This window comes from Macrobrachium rosenbergii, chromosome 9 (assembly GCF_040412425.1).
Source record: "Macrobrachium rosenbergii isolate ZJJX-2024 chromosome 9, ASM4041242v1, whole genome shotgun sequence".
Taxonomy (NCBI): domain Eukaryota; kingdom Metazoa; phylum Arthropoda; class Malacostraca; order Decapoda; family Palaemonidae; genus Macrobrachium; species Macrobrachium rosenbergii.
The window spans coordinates 10,799,819-10,827,661 of record NC_089749.1 but is presented as its reverse complement, the minus strand read 5'-3'; the positions used below and the strand labels follow the sequence as shown (position 1 = coordinate 10,827,661).

Sequence of the window (27,843 nt, the reverse complement as noted above, 5' to 3'; positions counted from 1 at the left end):
AACAGCGTTCCGTTGATGGACCAGTGGCCTGTGGACTGTGATTGTTAGCGGGCTATTGAGTGGGTAACTGGGTAGTTACAAGTAAGTGGCAATAGGGATAACATCAATCCATTAACTGTAATGCTGTAATGTTTCGCGAGCATAAATTATAAAGAGCACAGAAAGTAAGCCAGTGTAAGGAAAAATGATTAAGTCCATATAAAGTAGTGGGAAGTCATGTGACGATAATGTGAATCTTATGTAGAACCTTAGTGATTGCACACACATACTGTATTAAATTCCAAAATCCCCTGCACATCCAATAAACTGTATAATTGAGAACACCTTATGTAACAAATTTGCACATACTGATCATGCAACCTGTTTATACCTAAATAAACCTCAACACCTCTTATAATACTATTATCCGTTATACAAGGCAATGAATAATAAGTTAGTCATTGATACAGGAAATCCCATACAATATATGTAAGAACAGAATTTTAAACTAAACGTAAATGAACAATCTATGTTACGCACGTAAAGTAGGTGGTCTAAATGTGCATTGGTCTGTGCTGAGTGCAATGATCCAGCTTTATAATTTTTATCGTTTTTCATTATTTTACGAAGTAAAACATGAAAAAACACCTAAAAAATAAGGAATAATAAATTGCAGTGGAGACAGAAGGTGTATGTGTGCATGTTTGTGTCTACAGTACAGGTAGGCAACGAATTTCTTGGTGTTGGACCATAATGCTTCTCTCTCTCTCTCTCTCTCTCTCTCTCTCTCTCTCTCTCTCTCTCTCTCTCTCTCTCTCTCTCTCTCTCTCTCGCTTTGACGTGATGTGAGAACCTAATGGCGAAAAATGGAAATGCTGTAGCTTATATGACACAAAAAAATAATGGAAATGAAAGTATTAAAAACCCTGGGTACTAAAAACCAGCTTACTCCTTAATTCTACAGAGCTCTGGCCATAACAGTGAGGATGACGGAGACAATGCCGATGATAATGTTCAATGCTTACGGTAAGGAAATGAAGATGAACAATGGCATAGGGAGTGAGTGCGAGCTACTGACCTACTGACAAAATATCACAGTCATCAGAGTATAGTGTTGCTGTTTAAATGAGAACAACATTTTATGATTCAGCACCTATTACCGCTCGCAAGCCACACAGATAATACATAGGGAAATATATATCCAGTATAACCTATTTAACTGGTTAAGTATACGGCCAAACAAAGATATGAAAATCACAGTACAGCCAAAGGTTCTATAACTAAAAGTCGTTAAAACAAAGTGATTGACTTTTGCTTCCTCAATGTGAACCATCTCGTCTCAGAAACATCTATCCTGTTGTATGAGGCAACCTCCTTCGATCGTACAGATGTGCCAAAATCTCTTGAGGATTGATTTCATTTCGTCAAACTGATGGCACGGTTCAATACAGACGTTCACATTTCCTCCACTGATTTCTAGTTACACTTTGTGACGATTTTCGACCTATCTCAGAGTAATGACATGTGAAAGTTTTGTGGATTCAATCATTTTCCTCCTAGTTGTTTCATATGCCTGCAGAATTATTTCAACCCTTGCCTTCCAATTTGCTTCGACTCTTATGCTGGTTACATGTTTTCCTATATATTTTCTATACATCTTACTGTGGCAATAGGTGTCATATATATATATATATATATATATATATATATATATATATATATATATATATATAATGTATATGTGTGTTTACTTGTGCTCTTGCAAGTTTTGCTGATGTAATAGGCTAGTAGCCTACATATGCTACATAGCATTCTTATTTTCTATTGGTGGGTTGAAGTTAACCACCGAGATCTCCTAATACCTTCTAAATACCCTCCATACTAGGCTAGACTGTTCAACACCGAAATTTGCCTTAGTTTAACTTGGCCTATATGCCCTTGGTGTGATAATCTGGCATGACATGCCGTAAGCTAGACCAACAAAATAAGATGGGGTCACTTACACTGGTCTCCATAAAGAATTTTTCCCCTGCCGAGTCCATACGTACACTAAAAATTTAATTTACGTTAGATACCCTCCTTCCGAAGCCTTCTATTACCACGCACATACGCAACCGCTATATCTAGTCGAGAACGTCCACAGAAACTGAAGTTTTGTTGTTATTGGGGTCGGCGGTAAACATGGACGCATTCTATTGACCGCGAAAACGTGAGAAAATTGGTAAAGTTATTCTTACCAAAAGATTATTTATGATGGAGATGTTCTCTCGTATTTGTAGGTTTATGGATTTAAAAGTATTCATTACACAATTTAGGCATGTCACTATATTTTATTCTATTCATATCAAACATATATAATTGTTACCCAATTTATATGTAAGAAAAGATCCATATAAACAAAGGAAAACCACCTTACAACCTGAAGTGTTAAAAGTTGAATAATAGAAAACGTAGATTTGTATTTCTTGGGTAACTATGTGAGTTTCTGATTCTTACTCTGTCGTATATGGCACCTTTATGGGGATATATCTGTCTTTTTAACACAGACACACAATTTATACACATACATGTATATACATATCCGGGTATGTGTACGTGTGAGTAGACAGTGAAATCACTAACCTTCATTTTAAAATCAATGTAATATCGTCACTTGGCATCCTTACTCCACAACCACTAGGTTTCTGTGCGGTTTTTAACGTTTTGCACGCAAAGCAGTAGCTAAGCTGTACAACATTTACTTTTTCTCACTTAATGCAAGTTGGATTGTTTGACCTGGAAGCCACTTGCTTTGTGGTAGACGGTTGGATTTCCCAGTCACATACTCAGAAGCGTTACTCAGTCCTGTCTAAAGTAATTGCACAGTGAAGCAATGGCTGTAGGCTACTACGCAGTAGAGCGTATGCAGCTTTACCACAAGCAGGGGGGGACCTTTGTATTGTAAATTCTGTTCCATTAGTTATCAACATAGTTGTGGCAATAAATGAAAAATACATATGCCACCACCACTTACCATTATGGTATCTCCTCTGTTCCTAACTGTTTATGTAATTCCAACTCCGCAGAAATCTTGAATATTTAAAACTACCCTTTTTTTTAAGGCAAAATCCTTCAGACTATATTGTTTGCTCGATTTCATACTCAGCTTGTTAGGAAATGTGGGTTTCTTTATTTGGACGTATTTACCTATGTATATTTAACCTCCAACGATTGCTTTTCGTTCTTTTTAGCCACAAATATCCTGCATTACTGTAGCTAACCTGTGATTTGGATTCACTTACTCATCGGCGCCAGATCTTGTTCCAGATGCAACACATTTGAATTTTGTAAGATACAAGTACTTAAGGTAGTGGCAGAACAGACTTGGGAAACATTTAACCATTGGTACTGAAGTATGTCTCTAGATTAAGTTGTATGTTCTAATCTCAGAGAACCATTACCATGGGATGTTTATCATCCATAGGATTTATGTTATTTAATGAGCACAATGCTAACTTTAAGTAGTTTTCAAAAGCGAATGTTTCCTTGCCTCATTTTTAATGTCTCTTGCATTCTCACTTACTTTCTGTTGAGTAAAACATTGATCAGTGTCAACCGCACAATATACTACATAATCCTGATTACATAACAACTATTATCTTTTTAGCGTTGCATCTCTAATGCTACAGTAAATCATGCGTACAATATTCACTAGGAAACTCAAAATAAAACATGGTTGCCAATAATTTTTTTTATTCTTCCTAATACCTCTTAAAATACATTGGAGGCCAAATGAGATTCACAATCACATATTCACCATAAAATCAGTGTGGTTTACTAATGCCCAAAGAAAAACAGTGACAATATTCATAAAGAAAGTGATGTAGCCTACTCTCCCAGTATCTGAGTGAACTACGGATGGTGAATATGCTAGAAAACAATAATCAAGGTAACTCTTACATATCTTCTGTGAATATGCTAGAAAACAATAATCAAGGTAACTTACATATCTTCTAAGTATAAATTAGTCCAGATTATAAATAGTCAGATCTCAAATCAATTTATTTGTAAACACCACATTACAATTTTTGTGGTTAAATAATGTTGGTTTTCTTGAAAACTTTTAACGAACATCAAAGAAATATTGACATCCAGGTGTCAGATAGGTAAATTCCTCCATTTTCTAGGGAATGAAGCAAGCATTTTTATCTGGGTATATTTCAAATTTAATTTTGATACGAAATATCGGCAAATTGAGCGTTGTTTTTATCACTGCCGAACTCTGACTGCTTCATCGTACACTGTCTAATTTAAGTTCTACGGCCAAATCATGCGAAATTGCCCTACTTTCTTCTTTCCTCCAGAAACGTATGTTATGTGTGCGTCCAGAACTGAAATGAGTAAACTTTCAAATAAGTGCATGAAAAAATTATCTTAATTAAAGGTTATTTTCAAATGACATTAAAATAAATGACTGGCTTTATTCATTTTTAATTTTAGTATATTTCAAAATCGATGATCTAATGATCTAAATGCAACATTCATTCACAAATCCAATTCTTGTATTTTCAAGAGAATGTCCGCAGTAAAGCTTATTTCTCTTTAAATAAAAATAGATTTGATAAATATTATTCTATTTTTAATTTTCATTCAGGTTTTTCCAACCTTTCAATTACCAAGTGGTTCAACAAAAAATATATATATATATATATATATATATATATATATATATATATATATATATATATATATATATATATATATATATATACACGTGTGTGTACAGGCGTGTGTGTAATAAACATACATATGTATATATGTATACATGCATATTTACATGCATACGTACACACACACTATATATGTGTGCATTTATATAAATATACATGTATACATATATACATGTGCATGTTTATTACATATTTTATATATATATACAGATATACTGTATATATATCTATAATTTATACTTAGTGGTAAAAATTCACAATACTGTATATATGCTAGGAAGGCGGTACGAATAAACATCCACAATGTTGGAAACAAAAAATCCACACCTGACAGATGTCAGGAGGTAGAGCGACAACATTTATTGGCTCTTGTGCCAGGTGCTATATTTACAAATACGATTATCCTTTTTCCATGCATATCTACTACCTTCCTGAATTTAAACATGTTATATATTTCTTTGAAAGAGCCAAGAATACGTTTTATTTAACTGACAACAAACTCGAATTTAATAGTTACAATGATCTAAAGTTACCATACTCGTATGATGCAAGGTTTTTAGAGATTCTTATGTGATTTTGCTAAGGGTTTAGCAATAAATTCTCCCGTTTGTTACTAAATATACGCAATACTATGCAAAAAAACGTGATAAATATCATGAACAAACTGGAAAATCATTTGAACAACAGATATCGAAGGGATTATTTCTACATATGAGATGAGAGATTTTGATTATCGTATTATCTGTAGTGAAGCAAAGTCCACAGTTCCATGTGACACACATATAAAAGAAACGTCATTGAATTTTGTTTTATCAATTCAAACAATAGTAGTGTTTTAACACTGAGTCTTCATCTCGTTAAACCCGATGCTTTTATAATTGAAATAGTTTTTGATAAATATAAACAAACATTAAAATTCAGTTTTAAACTCGTTTGGTAAATTGTATGTTACGTTGTCATATTTTTTAAACTTTATGTTGTGAACGGATGACCGCCTGCTTTCTTACTACCCTTAGACAAATAATCATATACTGTATACTGTATATATATATATATATATATATATATATATATATATATATATATATATATATATATATATATATATATAGTTTGACCAACCCGTTGCTGTCCGGGAATACTCTGAACGACAGTCTACGGGTAAGGGGAAGGAAGGAGTGGGAGGGAAGGGTGAAGGGGGAGGGGAAGGGGAAGGGGAGGAGGGTGAGTGGAAGATAGAGGGAAGGAAGGGGGAGGAGAAGTTACGTTCCTCTATCAGAGGAGAATAAAAGCATCTCCACTGTACAAAGACAATAAATAAAAAACATTCTATTTCTGTGTGTTTGTGTATGTGTGGGAGGGGAGAAGGTCTGCCTCTCGTGCAACAACAGACGGACCCAGTGTTGCCACATTTCCACAACATTGACTTCCACACTTGCCTAAAACTTGAAATTCATTCAACCATCGGTAAAATCTAATGTATGTAAAACGATATATGCTTTCCTTGACAGTTTAAAGATTATTTCCCAGATTATTTGAGCTAGCAGCTACTGTGCATGTGCGAATGAGGAAGACAACTAAAAAAAAATCTGTGGACCTGTTGGTTTGGGTTCATTGCTTTATGGCTATGAAATATTTTATAATGAAGCCAAGAATATTTAATTTAGCAATACAACCAAGCAGTGAGGTATATGTTTAACACTTATATTAATAATTATCATAAATTATGATCAAAATTCACGTAAATTCTGATAAAAAATTGATGTTATAGGGGATTTATTGTTGTAGGTTAATCATACTTCTGGGAGCACCAGAAGAAAAGGTGAAGCTTCTTAAGTTAAAAATGAGAAAAACCCACAAAACTGAAGGAAAAGTTGATATAACAACGAAAATTTCATTTGCTTTGTCCGTGTTTGTATGTCTGTCATGGAGTATGGGTTTGATCTTGAGTTAAAAACCTTTCTGGAGTGACATAGAGGGCGTGAGCAAAAATTTTGTCTGGGTCTGTCAAATGGTTCAGTTTCTATAGAAGCCAAACAAAACACAAACATTCACTATATATATATATTTATATATATATATACATACATTACACACACATATATATATATATATACTATATATATATATATATATATATATACATATATATATATATATATATATATACATGTATATATACTATATATATACAGTATAAAATAATATATACATACATACAATATATATATATATATATATATATATATATATATATATATATATATATATAATATATATATATACTGTACATACAATATACATACACAATATATATATATGTATATATATAATATATATATATATATATATATATATATATATATAATATAATGTGCATATATATATAATATATAATATATATATTATATATATATATATATATATATATATATATAGTTTATATATATATATAATATAGAATCTTTCTATATTCCTTATTCAAAGTCTAATAAAGATAGTCTCTTGAAAATAATGCGTTGACTTTTTATGGAAATTGTAGTAGGGAGAAAAATATACCAAAATAGCATATATATATATTATATATAAATATAATATATATATATATCTTTCTATATTCCTATATCAGATTCAAAGTCTATATATATAAAGATAGTCTCTTGAAAATATATATATATGATATATATATATATATTTATATATATAATATATATAGTAGGTATATATATATATATATATAAATATATATATATAATACTGTGTGCATATATATATATATATATATATATATATATATATATATATATATTATATATATATATATATATATATATATATAAATATATTAAATGAAAAATATACATATGTTTGATGTGGTGTGTGCATATATATAATTTACATTTAAATACACACACGCGCATATATACATATGTATACATCTACATAAATATATGTATATGCGTGTGTGTGTGTGTGTACAAGACCTATACTACCTCCCCAAGTTTTATTCCTACTCTTGACTTACATATATGATGCCAATCTCCGTCGTCACAGATGAAAAAGTTTTCCCTGACTACGATAACGCATCCTTGGTTGTACCTCCATCCTTCAAAGCAACACCCTTTGGGAACAAATTATAAAAAAATTAAATATAGTCTTATTAACAGTCGGAGAAAACATTCAACTTTATCGGAAATGGCAAAAGATAATTATGAAACCTCTGAACGTTTAACAATATTTTTATCACTTGATCATCAGGAAGCCCTCGTGCATATACAGCCCCATCTTAATCCCACATCAGTAAAAACATTGGTAATATACATACTGCAAAAAATCGCGTAACTGCTCCTGTGAACTCAGATACAAAACAAGCCGAACATAACAAATGGCAGGCAATACATTCCCTAAACTTTCTTGCTAACGGCTGGCCAATTTATATTGATAAAATAAATTTTTAAGGAAAACGGATCTGTACATTTTTCACAGATTTAGTCTAAGATGCACAGCTGATATCGGTGGTTATCGATACAGACATGACGATAATTAGTTATATCTCATATGATGCCAGTGATGATACTTTTGTATTCTCGCCAACTGAATCATGTCTTGGCCTTTTTCGAAAAGTCCATGGGCGAAAAGCATCATTTCTAGCGTTAAGATACTTGATTTCCTTCAATATCTTTTCCAAAAAGGGGCAAAATTATAGATTTTACTGTTGTTAGACTGAGATTCTTACTTACTAAAGAAGACCATAGAAAAGTTTATGCTGATTATGTGACAGTTTCGTGACGACGTTTCTATCTTTCTGGCAATACCTCAAACGGAGAAAATTGGTTAATAAGAAGGGAAATAATCAAGGATAAGCCCCAGGCAAGGGGTGTCATCTGAAGGATACCAGTTTTTCTTAGCTAAGCCTTTATCAAATCACAAATTCCCAGTTATTCTGTCTATACGATAATGTACTGTCACTGCAATAAAACTTAGCACTGGTTCCCCGACTTAGTATGATGTTGGTTGTTTGACTTCAGGGTAATTTAAAATGTTTCTTCACACGTTAACATGAAACAAATAAATGAAAATCATCAGTTTTTAATTTAAGTTTTGCCCGTGTTATTCACTAGCAGAGAGGTCGTCATGATTCCTGAAACATAAACAGCCCAAACTGAGTACTTAGTAAAACATAAACTTGGAAAGGGATAAATTGAAAAATTGCAATAATAATTTCTTTATATCGTTAATCCGAAGTCGTTGCAAATATCATTGTGTCTAAAACATTTACCTGTGTGGTTTCCGTCAAGGATGATGGTGACGTCTGCCTTTGGACTGTTGATATCAGTAGGGTAGGATGTTGCCTTGACTTCTAGTGGTATAATTTCTATTATTTTAATGGGTTCAGATATGTTCCCAAAAATCACTGTATTTGAGAGAAGAATGACATTCGTCAGGGAAATGATTGAGAATATTTCTATACAGACAAGAATAACTGTCTGAAAATACATAACTGCATATATATGGCCCTAACATTGTGACAGTCTATACCTTTTTATACAACTTGTACTAAGAAATTTTAAATAATCAAGTCTCATTTGCCTTAACAGACCTGCTGACTTTGTCTCATTATATAAAAAGCTGCAAGTGCACTGTCGTTATATTAGGTGGCCAATCTCGTTACATGATGCAAGGGATATAAAAACAAAACGCCCATCACACATTAAAAGATTGCTGAGATCGTAAAACTTGAGAATCCATTAATGTCATTCATGCCTTGGACTGTGTTCGATTATACAGGTCCTTTCATCTAAGCTTGTCTGAAACATCCTCCACTGAAAATACTTTCAACTTTCATTTCAAGTCTGGTTCTTTTTTTATTATTATTGAAAGAGTTGTCTCATAAAGATTACGTCAGTATTTTGATAGACTGAGCAGTTTAACCTGGATGGACTCGTGCTGAATGCTGTCTTCCTAACATACCATAGGGAATGGAGAAAACACAGAGACTTACATTATTAATAACATTGTTATCATTACCATGATCATCATCTTTATAATTTCTTTGCTATCATCTTTACCTCCTGTTGACATAGCTCTTGAAAAATCATGTGTTCAGAATGCGTAATCTAGGCTACTCTTTTCGTCCTAAGATCGCAATTTCCTTTGCCGCCAGCACTATGCACAAACGTCATGCAAACATTTTTTTGCATTCCAACCCACGCTTTTAGTCATCAAGTCAAAATGAAAATAATGCAAAGTCATGTGTCTGTATTTTTCTCAGCACTGACTTTTGAACAGAGGGAAATATATTGATCTAAAAAATCTGGACAATAAAATTATAAGCATTCACATTATTAAAACTATTGGAAGGATGGAAATCCCCTGTCCCAGGTGCACTAGAACTCGACTCGAGGTAACAAAGAAAAAACTACAAGTAATCCAGTACAAATTTTAGTGACCGGAACATAAATATTTGTTTCATGTTGGCTCTAAGGCTTAGAGGCGAGACAGATATTGAACCGGTGCTTTAGAGCTTCTGTCCTCAAATTATAGCTCTATAATGTTACCGGGCATACAAATGACCCTCAAAATGATCCAAGACGAATGCTCGCAGAATACATCAGATTAACCACAGATTATCCTTAAAATATCCATAACACCTAATATGCTGGATCGATGAGAATTACCTGACCCAGAGTTACAAGTATCCCACTTGAGGTATATTGCCCCAATTTTTGGAAACAACCTATTCCGTGGTTTCTTTGATTTGGTGAGGGATGGGGGCACCGGTAGCCTACAGAATAATGAAAGTTATATATATAATATATATATATATATATATATATATATATATATATATATATATATATATATATATATATATATATATATGAACACTGAGTGCTTTCCTCCTCCTCAAACCGGTTAATTGCCTAGATCCTCTAAAAATGTCACATATTAAGAAAAGACGTGACTACAAACTTTGGTTACTAAATCTACCTACAATGAAGGATTGCCATGTTTGCTTGGTAATGGTCCCTTCCTGCTTCGGTTTCTTATTATCCCTCTTCCACCTTCACCTTCTGTCACGAATCTATAAGATAATGGTGATCATATTCGGTGAAAGGTTTTTACTGGCCTGAGTTTGCCCGCCTACTATCTCTCACTTTCCTAACGTAAGAAAAACCTATCTTTCTGTTTATGTTTCTCTTTGTCTTTCGATCAAAACACGCGGATTCCTCTCACCTAATCTTACATGCAATACCTCAAACGGAGGAGACATCAACAGGAATTGGTGAATAGGAAAGAATATACTTATGGATGAGCTCCAGAGCAAGTTTTGCTCAGGAAAGAATACCCATTACTCACAACTATGTCTTTTTAAACAAACAGATTCCCAGTTATAATGTGTAATAATGCATCATCATTGCAACAATACCCAGCATTGTTGTTTGATCATGACCAAGAGGTGATTTGAAACATTCCTTCACACGTTACTCAGAGACATACATGAAAACATCATCTATTAATTCAGATCTTCAAACTGATATAAGCAGTCTGCTTTTGCGATTTTTCATGAATTGAGACTGAATTATTCATTAGCAGATAAACCATCAGAATTTCTCCAAACATAACCTGTCCAAAATTAGAATTTAGCAAGGGATAAATGAACTAATTGACAATAGCAATAACTTTACAGTTAATTTGATGTCGTTCAAGGTAAAACTATTTGTAACACTTACCTGTTTCCTCATTGAGGGCAGGTGTAACTCCGGAGCCCTGGGCATTCACTGCATTTGAAAGAAGAGTTTAATTAGCTAGGAGAAATGATAGAGAATTTTTCTGCACATACAAGAATAACTCTCTAATAGTATATAATTACATTAACCTGACCGCCACTGTGATAGTATAAACCATTTTACGTAACTGTATCATGAAATTTAAATAGTCTTTACTGCATGAAGCAGATATGTATTGATATAACTGATATAACCGCACAAATTAGTTATAACTTTGAAAATGTTCCTTAGACAAAAGAAAAAAAATTAGTTAATATGTCAAAATATCTAGGGCTCAATCACTGTATCTCAGACCGAGTTCAATTGTAGAGTTCCTGCAAGATTTTGTTTTCCGTATTAGAGACAAGAAATGGAATATAAAATTTCAGCCAAAGGCCAAGCGTTAGCACATATGAGGCCATTCAGCGCTGAAAGAGAAATTGGGAAATGAAGGTTTTAAAGACGTAATAGGTGCACTATGAAACAATTCTTAGAAGAAGATGGAAAGAAAGATGGAAGAAAGAGAATATGAACGAAGGTACAGTAAAAGGACTGAAGGGGGTTGCAGCTAGGGGGCCGAAGGGACGCTGCAAAGAACCTTGATTAATGACTACAGTGCATCGCATGAGGTGCACTGACTACACGAACTCCCAATGGAGTCAAAACAATACAACCTGGATGGATTCGTACTGAATCCACTCTTCCAAACACATCACAGGGAGTGGACCAAACACTGACAAGACATGTACTCGGAGGACACAACTGTAAATAATAACATTACCACCGTAATCAATATGAACAATTTCTTTTGCTCACATTCGTCAACACTGAACTATTGGACGACTGATGGAAATCTGGTCACCCAGGAGAACTAGACCTCTAGTGGAGGTAAAATAAAGAGAAAAATAAGCAATTTACTGTGATTTTTACTAGACTGGGATATAAATATTCGTTTAATTTTGAATCTAGTGTTTGCAAGTGGGGCGGTTCTACAGTATATTGTGACCAGTTACGAAAATACTAAGTTACTGGATAGACGAAAATTATTAACTCATTGGTAAAAGAACTACAGCCGAGGTACGTCGCCCAAATGTTTAAAAACAATTTTTTTTGAGGGGGAGGGAGGAAGAAGGGTGCGCAGGGAGTCTGTATTAATACTGGGGGGGTTGTGTGAACCTGATCTTCCCCTGGCTAAAATTTGTCATGAAATTTAAGCTGTCAAGCAAAGCACTGGGACGCTTTCAAGATGGAAGGAGGCGAGAAAGGGGGAAACGACTTTGCTAAAAAATGGGACGCTGCAAATACAATTTAGTAATACCAACATTTCACCACGTAAGGTACACTGATGGTACTACCCCATTAAGGGTAAAAAATCCTAGAGCTAATAATGTGAGAATAAAACAGTTTACTTCTATAAAGTTGGCTCACAAAGATGGCAATAATATAATATCCAAGTAGAAAGCGCCAAGTGTATATCTCCAGGAATGGCAACCTTAGAAAGATATTTGTACCCCCTTGAACCGCTAAACAGGAATGGCAACCTTAGAAAAAGATATTTGTACCCCCTTGAACCGCTAAGTTGTAGGGATACTATAAAAATCTGACACATTAAGAAAATACACAGCTACGAAATGCTGGATTTTCGTTTCGTACATCCCAACCTTTTTGCCTATAGAAATGTGGGTAGCATATGTGAAACATTATTCACTCTACGCATTTCTTCTCTATAAAATTTACACACACATATATATATTATATATATATATATATATATATATATGTGTGTGTGTGTGTGTGTGTGTGTGTGTGTGTGTACACAAACAGAAATCAACTGTTCCACCTTGTGTCCAGGCAAAGACCAGAATCAGGCAAACCCAGAGAGCTGGTAGGAATCGCTTGAAGAAAGCCATGTTGACGACTCTGAGTGTCTTCACTGAGTCTTAGTTTCTTCTGGAAAGTGTCACTTCTCCACAGCCTCAGTTAGCTTCAGCTTCGAGCAGCACAGAGCTGCCACTGCCAATCACCCGTCCCTTTTTATTGGTTCTATCCTGCTACGAAAGCACTGCGCAAGCGGAACACCTGTTGACGCTTACGAAATCCTGTGTTTGCGGGTGTGTAATTCCAAGAAACCGACTACGTTGTGTGTGACACGCACAGAAAGAGAGAGAGAGAGAGAGAGAGAGAGAGAGAGAGAGAGAGAGAGAGAGAGAGAGAGAGAGAGAGATTTGCATAGTTCGTTGCACATCTCTTGATGCTCGATCCGTTCCCTCTCTTTTCACCAAAGTCATTACAATCTGTACCTCAGTATTTGAGCATGTAAATCTTACGCGCAGGTTAAACGGAATGTAAGCACTGGAATTTAATGTTGAACAGAAATAAATCTTATGTAAAAACCATTTTTCCTTGCCTGATAAACTGCAGAGATGGGCAAGAGCTTAAGTTAAAATTCATTTGGAAAAAAAATAAACTTTTCATAGAACGTGGCCCAGTAGGGAAAAATTTATTTGTTATGTCCTTTTGGGTAATTCAGGCCTTCCAAGTACAGTAAGATCTTAAAAGAACACAAAGGGCTGGTGTAAGTTCTGGAGTGTTTAAATGATCCTTTTAGCACCATTATCAAGAGGAGGGTTCCTTCTAAAATTCCCAGGTTCTGTCTGAAAGGTAAGCCATGGTTCATTGCTGCATGTAACTTTGCTTGTCATGAAAAACAAGATTATTCTTTATAGATGAACAATCGATCGAACTTTTTGTGGAGAAATTTTACTGAGCTTAGAAGTGAAGCTCAGGTAGTGTATGAGAGAGCTGAGAGAGCATTTAACTGAGGCATGAAAGATCTTGCTCGTTAGTGGTGATGACCATAATTGGTGGTCTACCTTTAAGTCACCTGTTTTGGACCTGATTCTAGCAAGCATTCCGTTGTAGGAGCTAACGGAACTTCTTTATATTATTATTATTATTATTATTTGGTCTATCACAATAAGCCTATTCGACTGGGTGGTATTTATAGTGTGGGGTTCCGGGTTGCATCCTGCCTCCTTAGGAGTCCATCACTTTTCTCACTAAGTGCACTGTTTCTAGTAGCACACTCTTCTGCATGAGCCCTGGAGCTACTTCGGCATCTAGTTTTTTCCAGATTCCTTCCTATGATCATAGGTACAATTTCCACTGGCATTTCCCATATCCTTCTTATTTCGATTTTCAGGTCTTGAGACTTATCAATTTTTTCTCCTTCTTTCTCATCTACTCTGGTGTCCCATGGTATTGCCACATCTATGAATGATACTTTCTTCTTGATTTTGTTTGTCAACGTCACGTCTGGTCAATTGGCATGTATCACCCTGTTCTGTTCTGATACCATAGTCCCAAAGGATCTTTGCCTGATCATTTTCTATCACTCCCTCAAGTTGGTGTTCGTACCACTTATTACTGCAAGCTAGCTGGTGTTTCTTGCACAGCTCAGGCTCCAGTGGAGGGCTTTTGTTACTGAATCATGCCTCTTTTTGTACCGGTTCTGTGCAAGTGCTGGACATTCACTTGCTATGTGGTTTATGGTCTCGTCTTTCATATTGCACTTCCTGCATATGGGTGAGATGTTATTTCCATCTGTTGTTCTTTGAACATATCTGGTTCTTAGGGCCTGATCTTGTGCCACTGTTAACATTTCTTCTTGAGTTCTCCCCTCTGTAGCCATTGCCATGTTTCATCACTGGCCAGTTCTTTAGTCTGTCTCATGTACTGTCTGTGCACTGGTCTGTTTTGACATTCCTCTGTTTTGTTTTTTATTCTCCTGTCTGTATATTTCTGGGTCTTCATCTACTTTTAACAGTCCTTCTTCCCATGCACTCCTTAGCCACTCGTCCTCACTAGTTTTCAGATATTGCCGCAGTGCTCTGCTCTCGATGTTGATGCAGTCCTCTGTGCTTAGTAGCCCTCTATATAGTCTGTCTGTACAGTGCACCCCCGTATTCGCGTTCTCACGATTCGTAGACTCACCGAGATGTGGATTTCTCTATGGAACATATATACACATTATTTACAGAAAATTCGCCTTTTCGCAGTATTTTTCATTGAGAAATATTCACTAATTACTAATTTTCATATCACTTTCATGACTAAATGAACTTTTTGTGATGAAACTTTAATATACTCAGATATAAGCATTTTTATAGTTTTTTTTTTTTTGTTTCAACTATCAAATTAAGCAGTTCTAAGTGTTTTAGAGGGATTTTAAGTTTTGCAGATTTTAGCTATTCACAGGGGGATATGGTACACATCCCTTGTGAATACGGGGGGTTTGCTGTATTTGCTCTTGGGTGTAGTGCTTTGTGTATTGTCATGTGTTTCCTAGTTTTATGGTCTATGCTGCAGAGTTCAGCCTTCGTCCACTCCACTAATCCTGCGTTGTATCTGATTACTGGTACTGCCCATGTGTTTATGGCTTTCATCATGTTTCCGGCGTTGAGTTTTGACTTGAATAACGCCTTAAGTCTCTGCATATATTCTTTTCTGACCATGTCCTCCATCTCTTGGTGTTTTATATCCTCTCCTATTATTCCCAGGTATTTGTGTCTTGTCTCATCTATGTGTTTGATGCTATTCCTGTCTGGTAGCTTTATCCCTCCAGTCCTCGTTACTTTGCTTTTTGTATGTTGACCAATGTGCATTTTTCTATTCCAAACTCCATCCTCATGTCCCCAGATACAATCCTTACAGTCTGGATTAGAGTATCTATTTTTTGGTGCTCTTACCATACAGCTTTATGTCGTCCATGAACATCAGATGGTTAATTCTGTTGCCTCCTTTCTTGAGCTGGTACCCAGCATCCATCTTCTGCAGTACTTTTGTTATGAGAGTCACAGCTACTACGAAGAGTAGTGGGGACAGTGAGTCGTCTTGAAAGATCCCTCACCTGAAGCCTAATATATTTTCAGGCATTCTATTAGCCACGTGTGCTGTATCATGTCAAAGGCTTTCTTATAGTCAATCCATGCCGTGCTCAGGTTGGTTCTCCTTCTCTTACTATTCCTCATTACAATTTTGTCTATCAGGAGATGGTCTTTCTGTTGGTGGGGGATGGTGTTTGTATCCTCTAGGTAGTTGTACAGCCTTTCACTGATGATACCTGTTAGTAACTTCCACATTATTGGTAGGCAGGTGATAGGCCTGTAGCTACTTGCTATATTTCCTTTGTTCTTGTCATTTTGTACTAAGGATGTTCTCCCTTTGGTCATCCATTTGGGTGCATGGTGGTTTCTGATACAAAGCTGGAGTTGTTCTGCTATTCATGGATGTAGGGCTTTGAAGTTTTTGAGCCAGTATCCATGGACTTTGTCGGGACCTGGGGCTTTCCAGTTAGCATTTTCTTTAGTTGGTGTCTGACTGTGTCTGTCGTGATCTCGGTGAATCTTAGCTTTATTCTCCCCATTTCTTCTGCCTTGACTTCCTGGAGTCATGTTGCATGTTTGTTGTGTGATACTGAATTGCTCAATATGTTTTCCCAGAGTCTCTTACTTGGTTTAGCTTCAGGAATTTCTTTGTGGTTGTCTTCCCCTCTAAGTAAGCTGTATAGTCTTTTCTGGTTGGCCCCGAAGAATTTGTTCTGTGGTATCCTTTATTACTGTTCATGTACTGTTGGATCTTATGTGCTTTGGCTTTAAGCCTCTGTTTTATATCTTCTATTGTGTTGTTTAGTCCCTTCTCCTGTATTTTGTATTTCTCATTCAGTTCCTCTCGTTTTCTTGCTTCTTAACCTCTTTTCTGCGGTCTCTTTCAGTTTACTCAAGTCAGTTATCATCGCCATGATTTGTTTTCCCAGGCACCTTTTCCAAGGCAGATGCTGTTTTGGTTTCTGTTGGGTTGGTCGTGATGATGGTGTTGGTGTTTATATCCCCATGAACTCTACTACTAGTCTTGCTGTTGCATATGCCAGGTTATTTATTTCTGTGATACTGGTGGTGTGTATTAATCTCTTTATTTCATTAACTTCACTTGTTTTCTCCCTTAGTTTCTTTGAGTTGTAGGCTTTCATGGAGGGGATCTTTGTTCTTTCTGTATCTGGCTTCATCCATTGTCTGATCTTTTCCACCCATTCCGACCTCTCTGTTACATCTTCGGCGTTTCCTCGTGTGTCGTTGTTTGGTAGCTCATCATTCCTGTCACTTTCTGTGTCATCATCTTTTAGTTCATCTTCTTGTCCTTCATTGCTGGGTGTTATTTCTCTTTCCAGTTCCTCCCTTTCTGTTGTGAAAGCCAGTTCTTTTTCTTTATGTTCCTTGGGTGTGCCAGCCTCTGTTCTGTTCTGTTTGAGGGTTGTTATTTCTCTCATTCCAAATGTTGACCAGTCTTTTTCTGTATCCTCTTTCTGTCAGGTTGCTTCTGATGTAGCATCTCCATATTTCCTTATTTTCGTCTCTTGTCCATTTCTTTTTCCTGTCTGCCTCTGTGGCTCCAGTCTCTGGTTGCTGGTTACTGTCGCTGTGGTGGTCAGTTGCTGGATGACGACTCCAAGTACCTGACTGTCCTCCCCGTTGATTGGGCTGTATGCCTGGCCTCGCCGGACGAAGCTCCTCTATTGCCAGAGGTTCCATTTACGTTGTTGTTGTTGATTCTTTCATTTCTTTCCATCATTGCTGAGTTTTGCTATTGAACTCATAGCTGGACCCTACCCCATCGACTTGGGGCATAGACTTAAGGTGGGTTCATTATGTTTGCTGCATAAAGGGTAATACAGTGTCAAACATCCTCTGCACTTTTCCTTACTGCTTTTGCTTGCAACACTAGGCAGGCTGGAGCTGCAAACACTGTGTCGTTTTCTAGTACTAGGTCTAATAGTATTGTTTGTAAAGGGAATTATTTGGCTGCAATTAAACAGTGGAATAATTTGCCTATTGCAGCTGTGGATTCTTAAACTTCCAAATGTTTAGGCGAGCAAATTTCCTCCGTGACTTTTTATTAATCATAGGAACATCATCATTACTAACACAATTAAATCTCGAAAGTTTTTCATCGGAATCCGGTTAACAAGAATGACAATATTCTTAACTTTGCTCTTAAAAATTCAAGAAAAATATCAACCAGTTCTTTATCACTAAAACCTTTGGCCAGCCTTTTGTTCTTAATATATCCAGTTAAGCCATCACAAAGTGTATATAATTTATTAATACCTATTTCCAGTTCTTAGATTTTCAGATTATAATATCCAGCTTTCCTCTCTCTTGTTTTTTACTATTCCACATTATTCCATGCATTTTCAATTTCTAACCTTCCCCATTCGTCCTTGTTGTCTCTGTTTTTTAGCTCTTTAGTCTTTGAGTCTGGCCACTGAACTAAAGTGAGCTCTTTCGTTTGTTTTTTTTTATTTCCTTTCTTGATGTTCGGGTCTCATTGTCTCCTTACCTGCTATTATTAGTATTATATTACTGTTTCTTAATGATACATGCATATATATATCTACCTGTAGATATTCATGCCTATGAAACCATGCTAAAGCAAGAGAAAAGTTTAATCAACGAGAAGCCACCTGAAGTTTGGTGAAATCTTGCGAGACTATTCCCTTCAATGATGAAACCTTAGCCGTCCTCCACTCAGCACCTGTTCATAATTGTTTCTAAAGATATCAACCTGATCCAGTTCAGATTATGACCTTGAAGCCAACTGAGGTCTGGAGGAATTCTTGTGAAACTGTCTTTGTTAGCGATGCCCTCTAAAATGCCCTTCAAGTAACACCTGTTCATAATAGTGTCTGAGAATATCAGTCTGACTCACATAGTTTGTTTACCAGAGCTGTAGCAGGTTAAATCTTTACTGTGAAAGACACCAGGTAATGAAGTTACCAATTACTTGAAAATTCGACATTCCTTATTAATTTTTGAGGCCAAAGTGACAGGCAGCCGAAGGAACTTGCGTAGCCTGGAGGGAGCTTAACCTCACACGACTGACACTGCGACTGGGAATTAGCTGGCGTTGTTTATTCCATTATGAAGTGATACAGATCCTGAAAGTCAGAATTACTGAAGCAGGGAATGCATTACAAAACATGGAAGCAGAGAGCAATGCAACAAACACTGAACCATATGTAGCGAGAATTACACAATTACATTATAGAGTAAGCAATATGAAGAGGAAGCCTACTTAGTGCTCAGATGTGGCCAAAAACGAGGACTCTCTTTTGGGATTACATGATAATAAGGTGCCACCTACATACCAAAAACGGCATTAGAAAAATTCACTGAGCATGGAGAATGGAACATACTGTAGGTAATACAAGAAAACTAAGAGAGGCACAGCAATAAGCATTGTAATGTTTTTACTTGGCGACTGAGGGGTTTCACGGTTTATATTCAATTATTTTTCCAATCAAGGACACTATTTAAAACCTAATAAGGGAAATGAACAGATCACTTTTACAGTTGCTACAGAACTACTAAGTCTTTATCTATATCATCATTGGCAAAGAGCTCTGATTGACTTTCCAGAACCAATTATATTGGTGACACGTGATCTAGGTCATATCTGCTTGCAAGAATTTATGTAGTTTGGATGACTCCAACTTTTAAGCATTTATGTGAACAGAATGACATTATCTTACAATTGTTTAATTAGTCTACATGACATTTACCTACTATTTAATTAGTCTAGGTGATGTTTATTTCATATCTTTCCGTGGTTTAGATGTAGAGTCACATGACCATTATTTTTTAACAAACTTCCTCTGAGACGCTATTGGACAAGGATATTTGCGATGAAACACAGCTGGGCAGTTAAATACTGTTTGTTATTCGTTGATCTGTTCAAGGTTTCCAGTGCACTGGTATACTTCAGAAAAGCTTATCAAGATATAAAAATCATCGCACGTGGAAAACACAGCATCTTTAAAATAAATGAAATTAAAATAATCACTATGCTCTACCAGCCATTGTCACAGCATTTCAAACACATTGAAATAAGCTAATGAGCATAGCCTAACAACCAAAACAAAGCTGTGGCAATGTCGTCAACTCAGACAATCTACGTATCGTAAATATTGTGTTTTTATTCTAAGCCTAATATGTTAATTATGTTTGGTCATAGTACAGATACTCCAGAGAAGGCAAAAACCACATTAGGTCTGAACACTGAGTTACTGAACTGGAATATTTTGGTGTAGGTGTAATCCTACTGTGGGTACCTATCAGTGGGCTATGTGTAAATATTGGATGCAAACCGATGGTGTCTATGAACTATATAAGAAAATTGTAGGCCATGTCAGCCTGTGGTGAAATATTAACCCAAAAAGGGGGTCCCTACACATGGAATCCTCTATCCTTGAAACAAATATCCTGATCTGGACACATACCTTGAATATGGCAAATATGAACTGACAGTCCTACTTGAGGAAAATTTAAAACCATTCTGGTCAGCCCAGTGAATGATCTTATCAATCGCAAGTTGTACCTGCAAGTGATATGGAAAGGTCATGTATGAAAAGTATGGCTAAACTGCAACTGAGAATTATGGAGAAAGTTTTTTTTACAACTACAGAAATAACGCTACTCTTCAAATGCTACCCTGGAATTTGCTTTTAGAGCGTATTGCATACTATGACCTGGAAAAACTGATGAGCCATGAACGCTATTGATAAACAAAGGTAACTTTCCTCTCAAACTTGATTCATTTATTTTTCAGAATACCGTGTTTCCAGGCAGTGTCACAGGCGTTTACGAAGGCAAAAAAATACAGTCACATGATGATACTTCGAGCCAAATACTTCACAAATGGAGGACTCAAGCAGTGCCTTCGACTTATGCACACAGAATAAGTGATGATGTACCTTTCTTTCTCGGATACGACAACAGTCTTGTACTTACCATCTTCTCCAAAACCTCACATGGGCAACATGTAAAAGCAAGTGGTCGATAATTTGCTATCAAAAATGCATCCATTTCAGGTTTTAAAAAGGCTAAAATAATGGTCAAGTCCCCAACTGATGTGAAACTTGCGCCACACCATATTCTGTTTATTATATTTTAAATAAAGAGCTTCGTGTGACCAGAATCGTTACTGCTTACTTTTTACCAGAAATGTCTGCAATTGTAATAGCAACTATGCCCTCTTACGAACCACCCCTGGACCCCCCACAGTCAGAAATGTCAGAAATGTACAAAGCATGCATTTAAAACAGATATGAACATAGAGGCCCCACATGCTTCATCATCTGGGACGTAAGGTCACACACAGAATTCCTCATTGACACCAGAGCATGTAGGTCATTTGTGCCAGCCAGTTTGAATGAACAACTCAACCCCCCTCCACCTACCAACCTCCACACATCCACTGCTAGCAGAGCACCGCTCAAGATGTACGGGAGGCGGGATATGAACGTGTCATTCAGTAGGAAAGACTACAGTTGGACCTTCATTACGGCAGATGTGACAATAGCACTGTTAGGAGCAGACTCCTTAACAGCACACAACCTGCTAATGGACGTAGCATCAAAACAACTGACCCCTCATCTCATCAACCAACACGCAGACGAACTGCTGCCACACTGTCACCGCAGCAGCAGAGATGACAAATATGCCCCATTGCAGCAGCTGCCCCTCTACCAGAAATAACAACAACTTCTAAAAGACTAGCCAGAAATCTTCAAAGACGACCTGCAGCACGACTTAACCAAACCAGCAAAACACAACTACCAGCACCTTATAGAAACCGAAGGTCCCCTAATCCTCTCACATTTCAGACGTTTAGCCCCCGAGATTCTTGCCTATGCCAAGAAGCCCCCAGCCCATGGGTGTCCACCCTTCACATGGTACCAAAACCTGATGGAACATGGCGCCTGTGCGGAGACTGCCAGCGACTAAACATCAAAACAAAGCCAGATAGATACCCGTTGCCGAACATAGCGGACATAACCAACCAGATGAACGGAGCAAAGATCTTCACCAAAATAGACCTGCTGAAGGGATCCTTCCAAGTTCCAGTAGCAAAGGAAGATATAGAGAAGACCGCAACCATCACTCCCTTCAGCATCCACACGTTCAACTACAGCTGTTGCAGCCTTCGCAATGCAGGGGCAGCCTTCCAAAGATTCATGGACAAACTGCTTGGAAAACTGCCGTTCTGTGTGGTCTCTGTCGATGATATCCTCATATTTAGCCCAAACCTCAAGCAGCATCTTAAAGACATAAAAAAGTACTGCAAATACTCAAAGAAAACAAACTAATAGCAAGGGAAGACAAATCAGAATGGATTAAGAAAACGGTGAAATTTCTGGGATGTCAAATAAGCCCAGAGGGCATTAAACACCTACCAAAAAAAGTAAAAGCAATCACCAACTTCCCAAAACCAATGACAATTAAAGCAATACAAGAATTTTCAGGACTAATGAACTATTGCCATAGATTCATCCCTAACATTTCTAAAATTATGAGCTCGATATATCAATGCCACAAGGAAAACAGAAAAAGTTAAGTTGATCAGAAAACGAAGATCATGAATTTTTTTTACGAAAGCAAGCATTAACCTCTGCAACCACATTCATTTTTCCTCTACCCCATAGGTCCCCTACACTGACAACAGATCCAAGTTACATGGCAATGGGCAAAGTACTAGAGCAGGCCACAGATGATGGTTGTTTTCCGCCGGCGTTCTTCAGCAAGACACTATGACAGCAGAACAGAAATACTCCACTTTCGACAGAGAGCTTCTAGCAGTCTACAGCCACATGGTCAGCACAGCAACAGTAGCACCTGTCAGCAATAGATGAACACTCCTGCACCATCAAATACTTGAAGGATTCAGCAAACACCGTGGCAGATGTACTATCAAGAAACTGTGTCAACACCATCCAGCTTGGGACAGCCTATCCCAAAATAGCAGAAGCACAAAGAGATGATGCAGATCTGCAGCGACTCCAGCAGGACAACCCCGCCCTTACATGGAGTGACTTGTCAATCAACAGTGGATAGACAACCAGCACCTGCGAAACAGGTGCTGGATGCCCTCGCCCCAACCTGTCAGAAGGCCTCAGAAGAAAAGCCTTCACACTCGCCCACAACTTGTCCCACAGATCAGGCTGGTCAATCACCCAAATCATAGCAGAGTGGTACATCTGGTGGGGAATGAAAAAGGACATAAAAAACTGGACGAGAGTATGCACCCCATGTCAGACGTCAAAAATCACAAGACATGTAGAGAGCAGGGTGGGAGAGGTTCACACAACACACCACCAATTCACCCACTTCCAAATCAAGGGGTACGGATACCTGTTCACCATCATTGACAGAAATACCAGGTGGCCCGACGCAATACAGTATCGATACTGCAACATACGGCGGAAAGCTGCGTGAAAGCCCTCATCGGATGGGTCAGCAGGCACGGAGTCTCGCTCATCATCACAAGCAACAGGGGAGCCAACTTCACGTCTGCCCTGTGGAATGCCCTCACAGACAGTTTGGGAACAAAGATAACACACACAACGCCCTACAATCCAGAAGCTAATGGCATTTATCAAAAGGCTACACCGGCCGTTGGGGGCATCACCCACTGCCAAATATCAAGGTGGGAGCTGGAGAAAGGAGTTACCATGGGTCTTACTGGGCCTAAGAATGACACCACATGCAGCACTCAACGCATCTCCAGCTGAAGTCCAATACAGTCAAGCACTAACATTACCAGCAGATGTCTTTCAAGATCAAATGAGCCCAATATCCCCATCTGACACCCGGAAAGCGGTAGAACGGATAACGCCAGCCAAGATGACCTACACATGACCAGGAAAGTGCACATCCCCAGCGAGCTGCAGGTCACAAAATATGTGTTTATCCGGGTAGAAGCACACAGAGCCCCCCTCTCCCTACCCTACTTGGGACCATAACATATCATCCCGAGACAACACTAAGCCTACCAGATGATAGTGGATGGCAGGACGACGTGGGTCTCCATTGACCGCCTAAAGCCAGTATACATCCCAGACACCAGCCTACAAACATAGGCCTAAGTTGGAAGGAGTCCTGCAGGGTCCCACGTGGACCCCACACACCATCATCTCACCTGGGTCCCTTATCTCCTCACAACAACATTTCCGCACGCAAAACACACGGACATAAGAAACACAACATATGTCATGCATCTTTTATACATATATCACCATTCATATTATTGTCATGTTAAATGTATCTTTATTACCATGTGCATTACAATGTCAGCATTTCAGCCATATGAACAATAGCTTCAGTCATGCCTTGTATATCAATTTACATGTATACAGTATATTCATCTGTCAACAAACACAAATGATTGCGAGGTGACCTCTGTTTTCGTTCGCCTAGTGTTGGACACTACATTTATGCTTGCAAGAGTTATTGACCTGTCTGTTGTCTGAATAAATTAGTAAGTTTGTAGATGCTGACTCTTACTCATTCCTTCACTACGTTTAAATTTGCTTTTAGAGAGTGTATTGCATACCATGATAAGGAAACCTGACATGCCAAGAATTCTTTCGAGAAACAAAGGTAACTTTATAATAAAACTTGATTCATAATAGTTTTCAGAATACCAGGTCTCCAGGCAGTGTCACAAGCCTTTTCAAGGTAAAAAAAAAAAAAAAAAATACAGCCATACGATGCTGCTTTAAGGCATACTTTCACAAACGGAGGAATCAAGCAGTGCATTTGGTGCAAGCCACACTGAATAGGTGATGAGGTACCTTTCTTCTCTAGATACTACACCAGTCTTGTATTTACCATCCTCTCCATAACCTTATATGAGCAATATGCAGAAGCAAATGGTTGACAATTGGCTATTAAAAACGCATCTATTTCAGGTTTTGAGGCTAAAATAATGGATAAGTCCCCAACCGACAGGTAGCTTGTGTCACACCATATTCTATTTGTTAGAATTCAAATTAGGAACTTCTTGTGACCAGAACTTTTTACTATATATGTACGTAGCTGTAATAGCCACAATACCCACTTAACTTAGCCTAGGGAGGCTACAAACCACCCCTGGATCCCCAAGTGTCAAAAACGTTCAAAGTCTACATTTAAACATAGGAAAATGGTAATTTCAAATCCAAATTCCAATAATGATTTAATGTAAAATAATACGGGTCAAATTTCACCTAAACTAACCTCGGGTATCAGGTCTTTACCCGTGTGCATAATAATAGTTTGAAAACATAATTCTTAATCAGAATGAGGATAGAACTAAGAAATAGCTCAGCATTGGATATTGCTTTGGAAAATGAATTTTCCTATAGTATTACAGTTGCTTATAAAGAATTTACCATTAATTTTTACTGGTCGACTGTAATTAACCTGTAATTAATCTTGGAAGTTGTATGCTGGCCATCCTGGAATGCTATTGCACATGCACAGTGTTATAGGGGAGCATTTGGTAAAAAGTGGAGTTTCCTTCACTGGGGGGTTTGGGGGACAGAGCCCCTGACTAAGTAACACAGCCTGATAGATTAGGTTAGTTCAGGGTACATTAGGTTAGTATAGTTCCTTTAATAATTGGTTTCCCTAGCCAATCCCTTCTTAAACATATGGCTCCCGGATGGCTTGCGCATGTGCGGAAGCATTCCATAACAACATGGCGGTCCAGTCCTTCTCCCAACATTTCCAAAACCATACGTTCCCAAAGGGTCCCCAACCATGTTGGGTAGATAAGTGGTTGATAATAACTCACTGGCAATAAGCAACACTACCTCCTTCATCCGCAACACTAACAGTATAGGAAAAATCAAATTCCCAGGTAAAAGTTCATGCAGAGCTCTTGCTTAGAAATACCAGGATGAGAACTATCGGTGGAATTAGGGGCTTTGTATTTCACTCATTTTGTGTTATTCTACCCAATTAAAGTAAAATAATACCACCCTACCTAACTCCTTCTTATTCGGCTAGCCTGTTCGACACCAAGGTTAGCCTCAGTCTGGCATAGACTGGATGCCTACGGTAGAATAATGTTTCATGGCCTACCATAACGTAATCCAGAAATTTGAATTAGGATACTTACCCCTTTTTTCCGTGTAGAATCCACACAAACACTGAAAAAAAGCATTAATTCACTATAGCTCGATCCTCCTTCTAATTACTAGGCATACATCATTGAGGGTAAACAAGGAGAGGTAACGTGGTCGCATTCTATTGACAACGAACACATACAATGTCAGTGAAATGATCGCGTTCCCTATAACAAAAATTTTAATAATGACAGGAATTTGCTCATATTCATAAGCTTATGCTTTCATAAGTATCCATTATGATTTTAGAATCACTTTGATATCTTCCCTTTTATCTTTACTACATATATTTTTGGTAGCCCTGTTATATGTAAAAATATCTTTCTCATACAAGCGAAAACCACCTAACACAGTGAACCATCACCGTTTTCATTGCTGCTTTTAACGTTGTGTACACAAAGCAGCCAATGGATACTCCAGAAAGTATCACGGTTCAGTCTGATGGAATTGCCCAGTGAAAAGGCAAAGGCTTCAGTTCTCTGCTTGGTAATGTGGCCTCAGCTGTACCACAAGAAGGGAGGGACCTTGGTAAATTCCGTTCCATTTGTTGTCCATATATTTGTGAAAAACACGAAAAAAAAAGTTCGCCACCGTCACTTACCATATGTCACCTCCTCTAGGTCTAAAGGATTACGTTATTTAAAAAAATTCACAGTGTTCTTGAACTGAATATAGAATTTAGGCCAGGGACCAAGCACTGGGACCTATGAGGTCATTCAGTGCTGAAACGGAAATTGACCGTGAGAAAACCTCGCAGTTGCACTACGAAAACTGTCGGGAGAGGGTGGAAAGTAAGATGGAAGAGAATATGAAAGGAGGTACAGTAAACCTTTAAAATGATCTTTTAAAGTTAAATGAAAAATTTAAATTCGAATTGCTTCCAACGATGTTGTTTGCGGAACACAGTTTCAACAGAAATGCTGGTTTCTTTGTTGAGACATCTACCGTATATACATATTTACTTATCTCTCTGTAGCCAACAATGTTTGCTGTTTGTTTTCGTTTTGCCACAGATATTCTGCTTTCCTGTGATTAAACTGTTTCTTGTCTACACTTCCGTCCTATTTTGGCGGTTCCAGTTGAAAGGCAAATTAAGACTTTTGTAAGATGTAAGTGCGAAGATGGTGATAATACAGAATTAGGGAACTTTTAACCTTTGGTACTGAAGTCGGAATCTCAGAACGTCATATTTACTCATTTAACATCTCATTATGTGAATTTCAATATCATCATCAAAGAAGATTTATGTTGTTTAGTGAGCATAACGCCGAATCTTTTAGAGTACTTTTGGAAAGTGAAGATTTCCTTGTTGTATTCTTTATGTCTCTTGCATTTTCACTCTATTTTCCTGTTGAGTAAAACAATTCCAAATCAGCCTCAC

At 37.3% G+C, this 27,843-nt stretch overlaps 1 protein-coding gene across 2 annotated transcripts; it reads right to left on the bottom strand.

Moving 5' to 3' along the window:
• Positions 1–3,700: 3,700 nt before the first annotated feature.
• LOC136842044 (uncharacterized) lies at positions 3,701–26,838 on the bottom strand. Of its 2 annotated transcripts, XM_067109430.1 has the most exons (6): positions 26,456–26,838; positions 20,793–20,890; positions 11,423–11,470; positions 8,968–9,102; positions 7,714–7,809; positions 3,701–4,349 (listed from the first exon to the last, which is right to left on the bottom strand). In XM_067109430.1, the coding sequence occupies exons 2-6, from the start codon at positions 20,845–20,847 to the stop codon at positions 4,276–4,278; spliced, it is 408 nt and encodes a 135-aa protein (XP_066965531.1). In that variant the 5' UTR covers positions 20,848–20,890; positions 26,456–26,838; the 3' UTR covers positions 3,701–4,275. The 2 variants fall into 2 exon arrangements, 1 of the variants encoding a protein (XP_066965531.1); XR_010854151.1 differs by lacking the exon at positions 20,793–20,890 and having other exon boundaries at positions 26,456–26,815.
• Positions 26,839–27,843: the final 1,005 nt, after the last annotated feature.

Bases quoted from the DNA above. Each gene is read 5' to 3' on its own strand.
- LOC136842044 (XM_067109430.1), bottom strand. From the start codon at position 20,847: ATGGTTTTAAATTTTCCTCAAGTAGGACTGTCAGTTCATATTTGCCAT. The intron at 9,103-11,422 runs GTAAGTGTTACA...TCTCAAATACAG, and splicing joins TGCCCTCAATGAGGAAACAG to TGATTTTTGGGAACATATCT. The intron at 4,350-7,713 runs GTAAGTCAAGAG...TACTCATTTCAG, and splicing joins CGGAGATTGGCATCATATAT to TTCTGGACGCACACATAACA.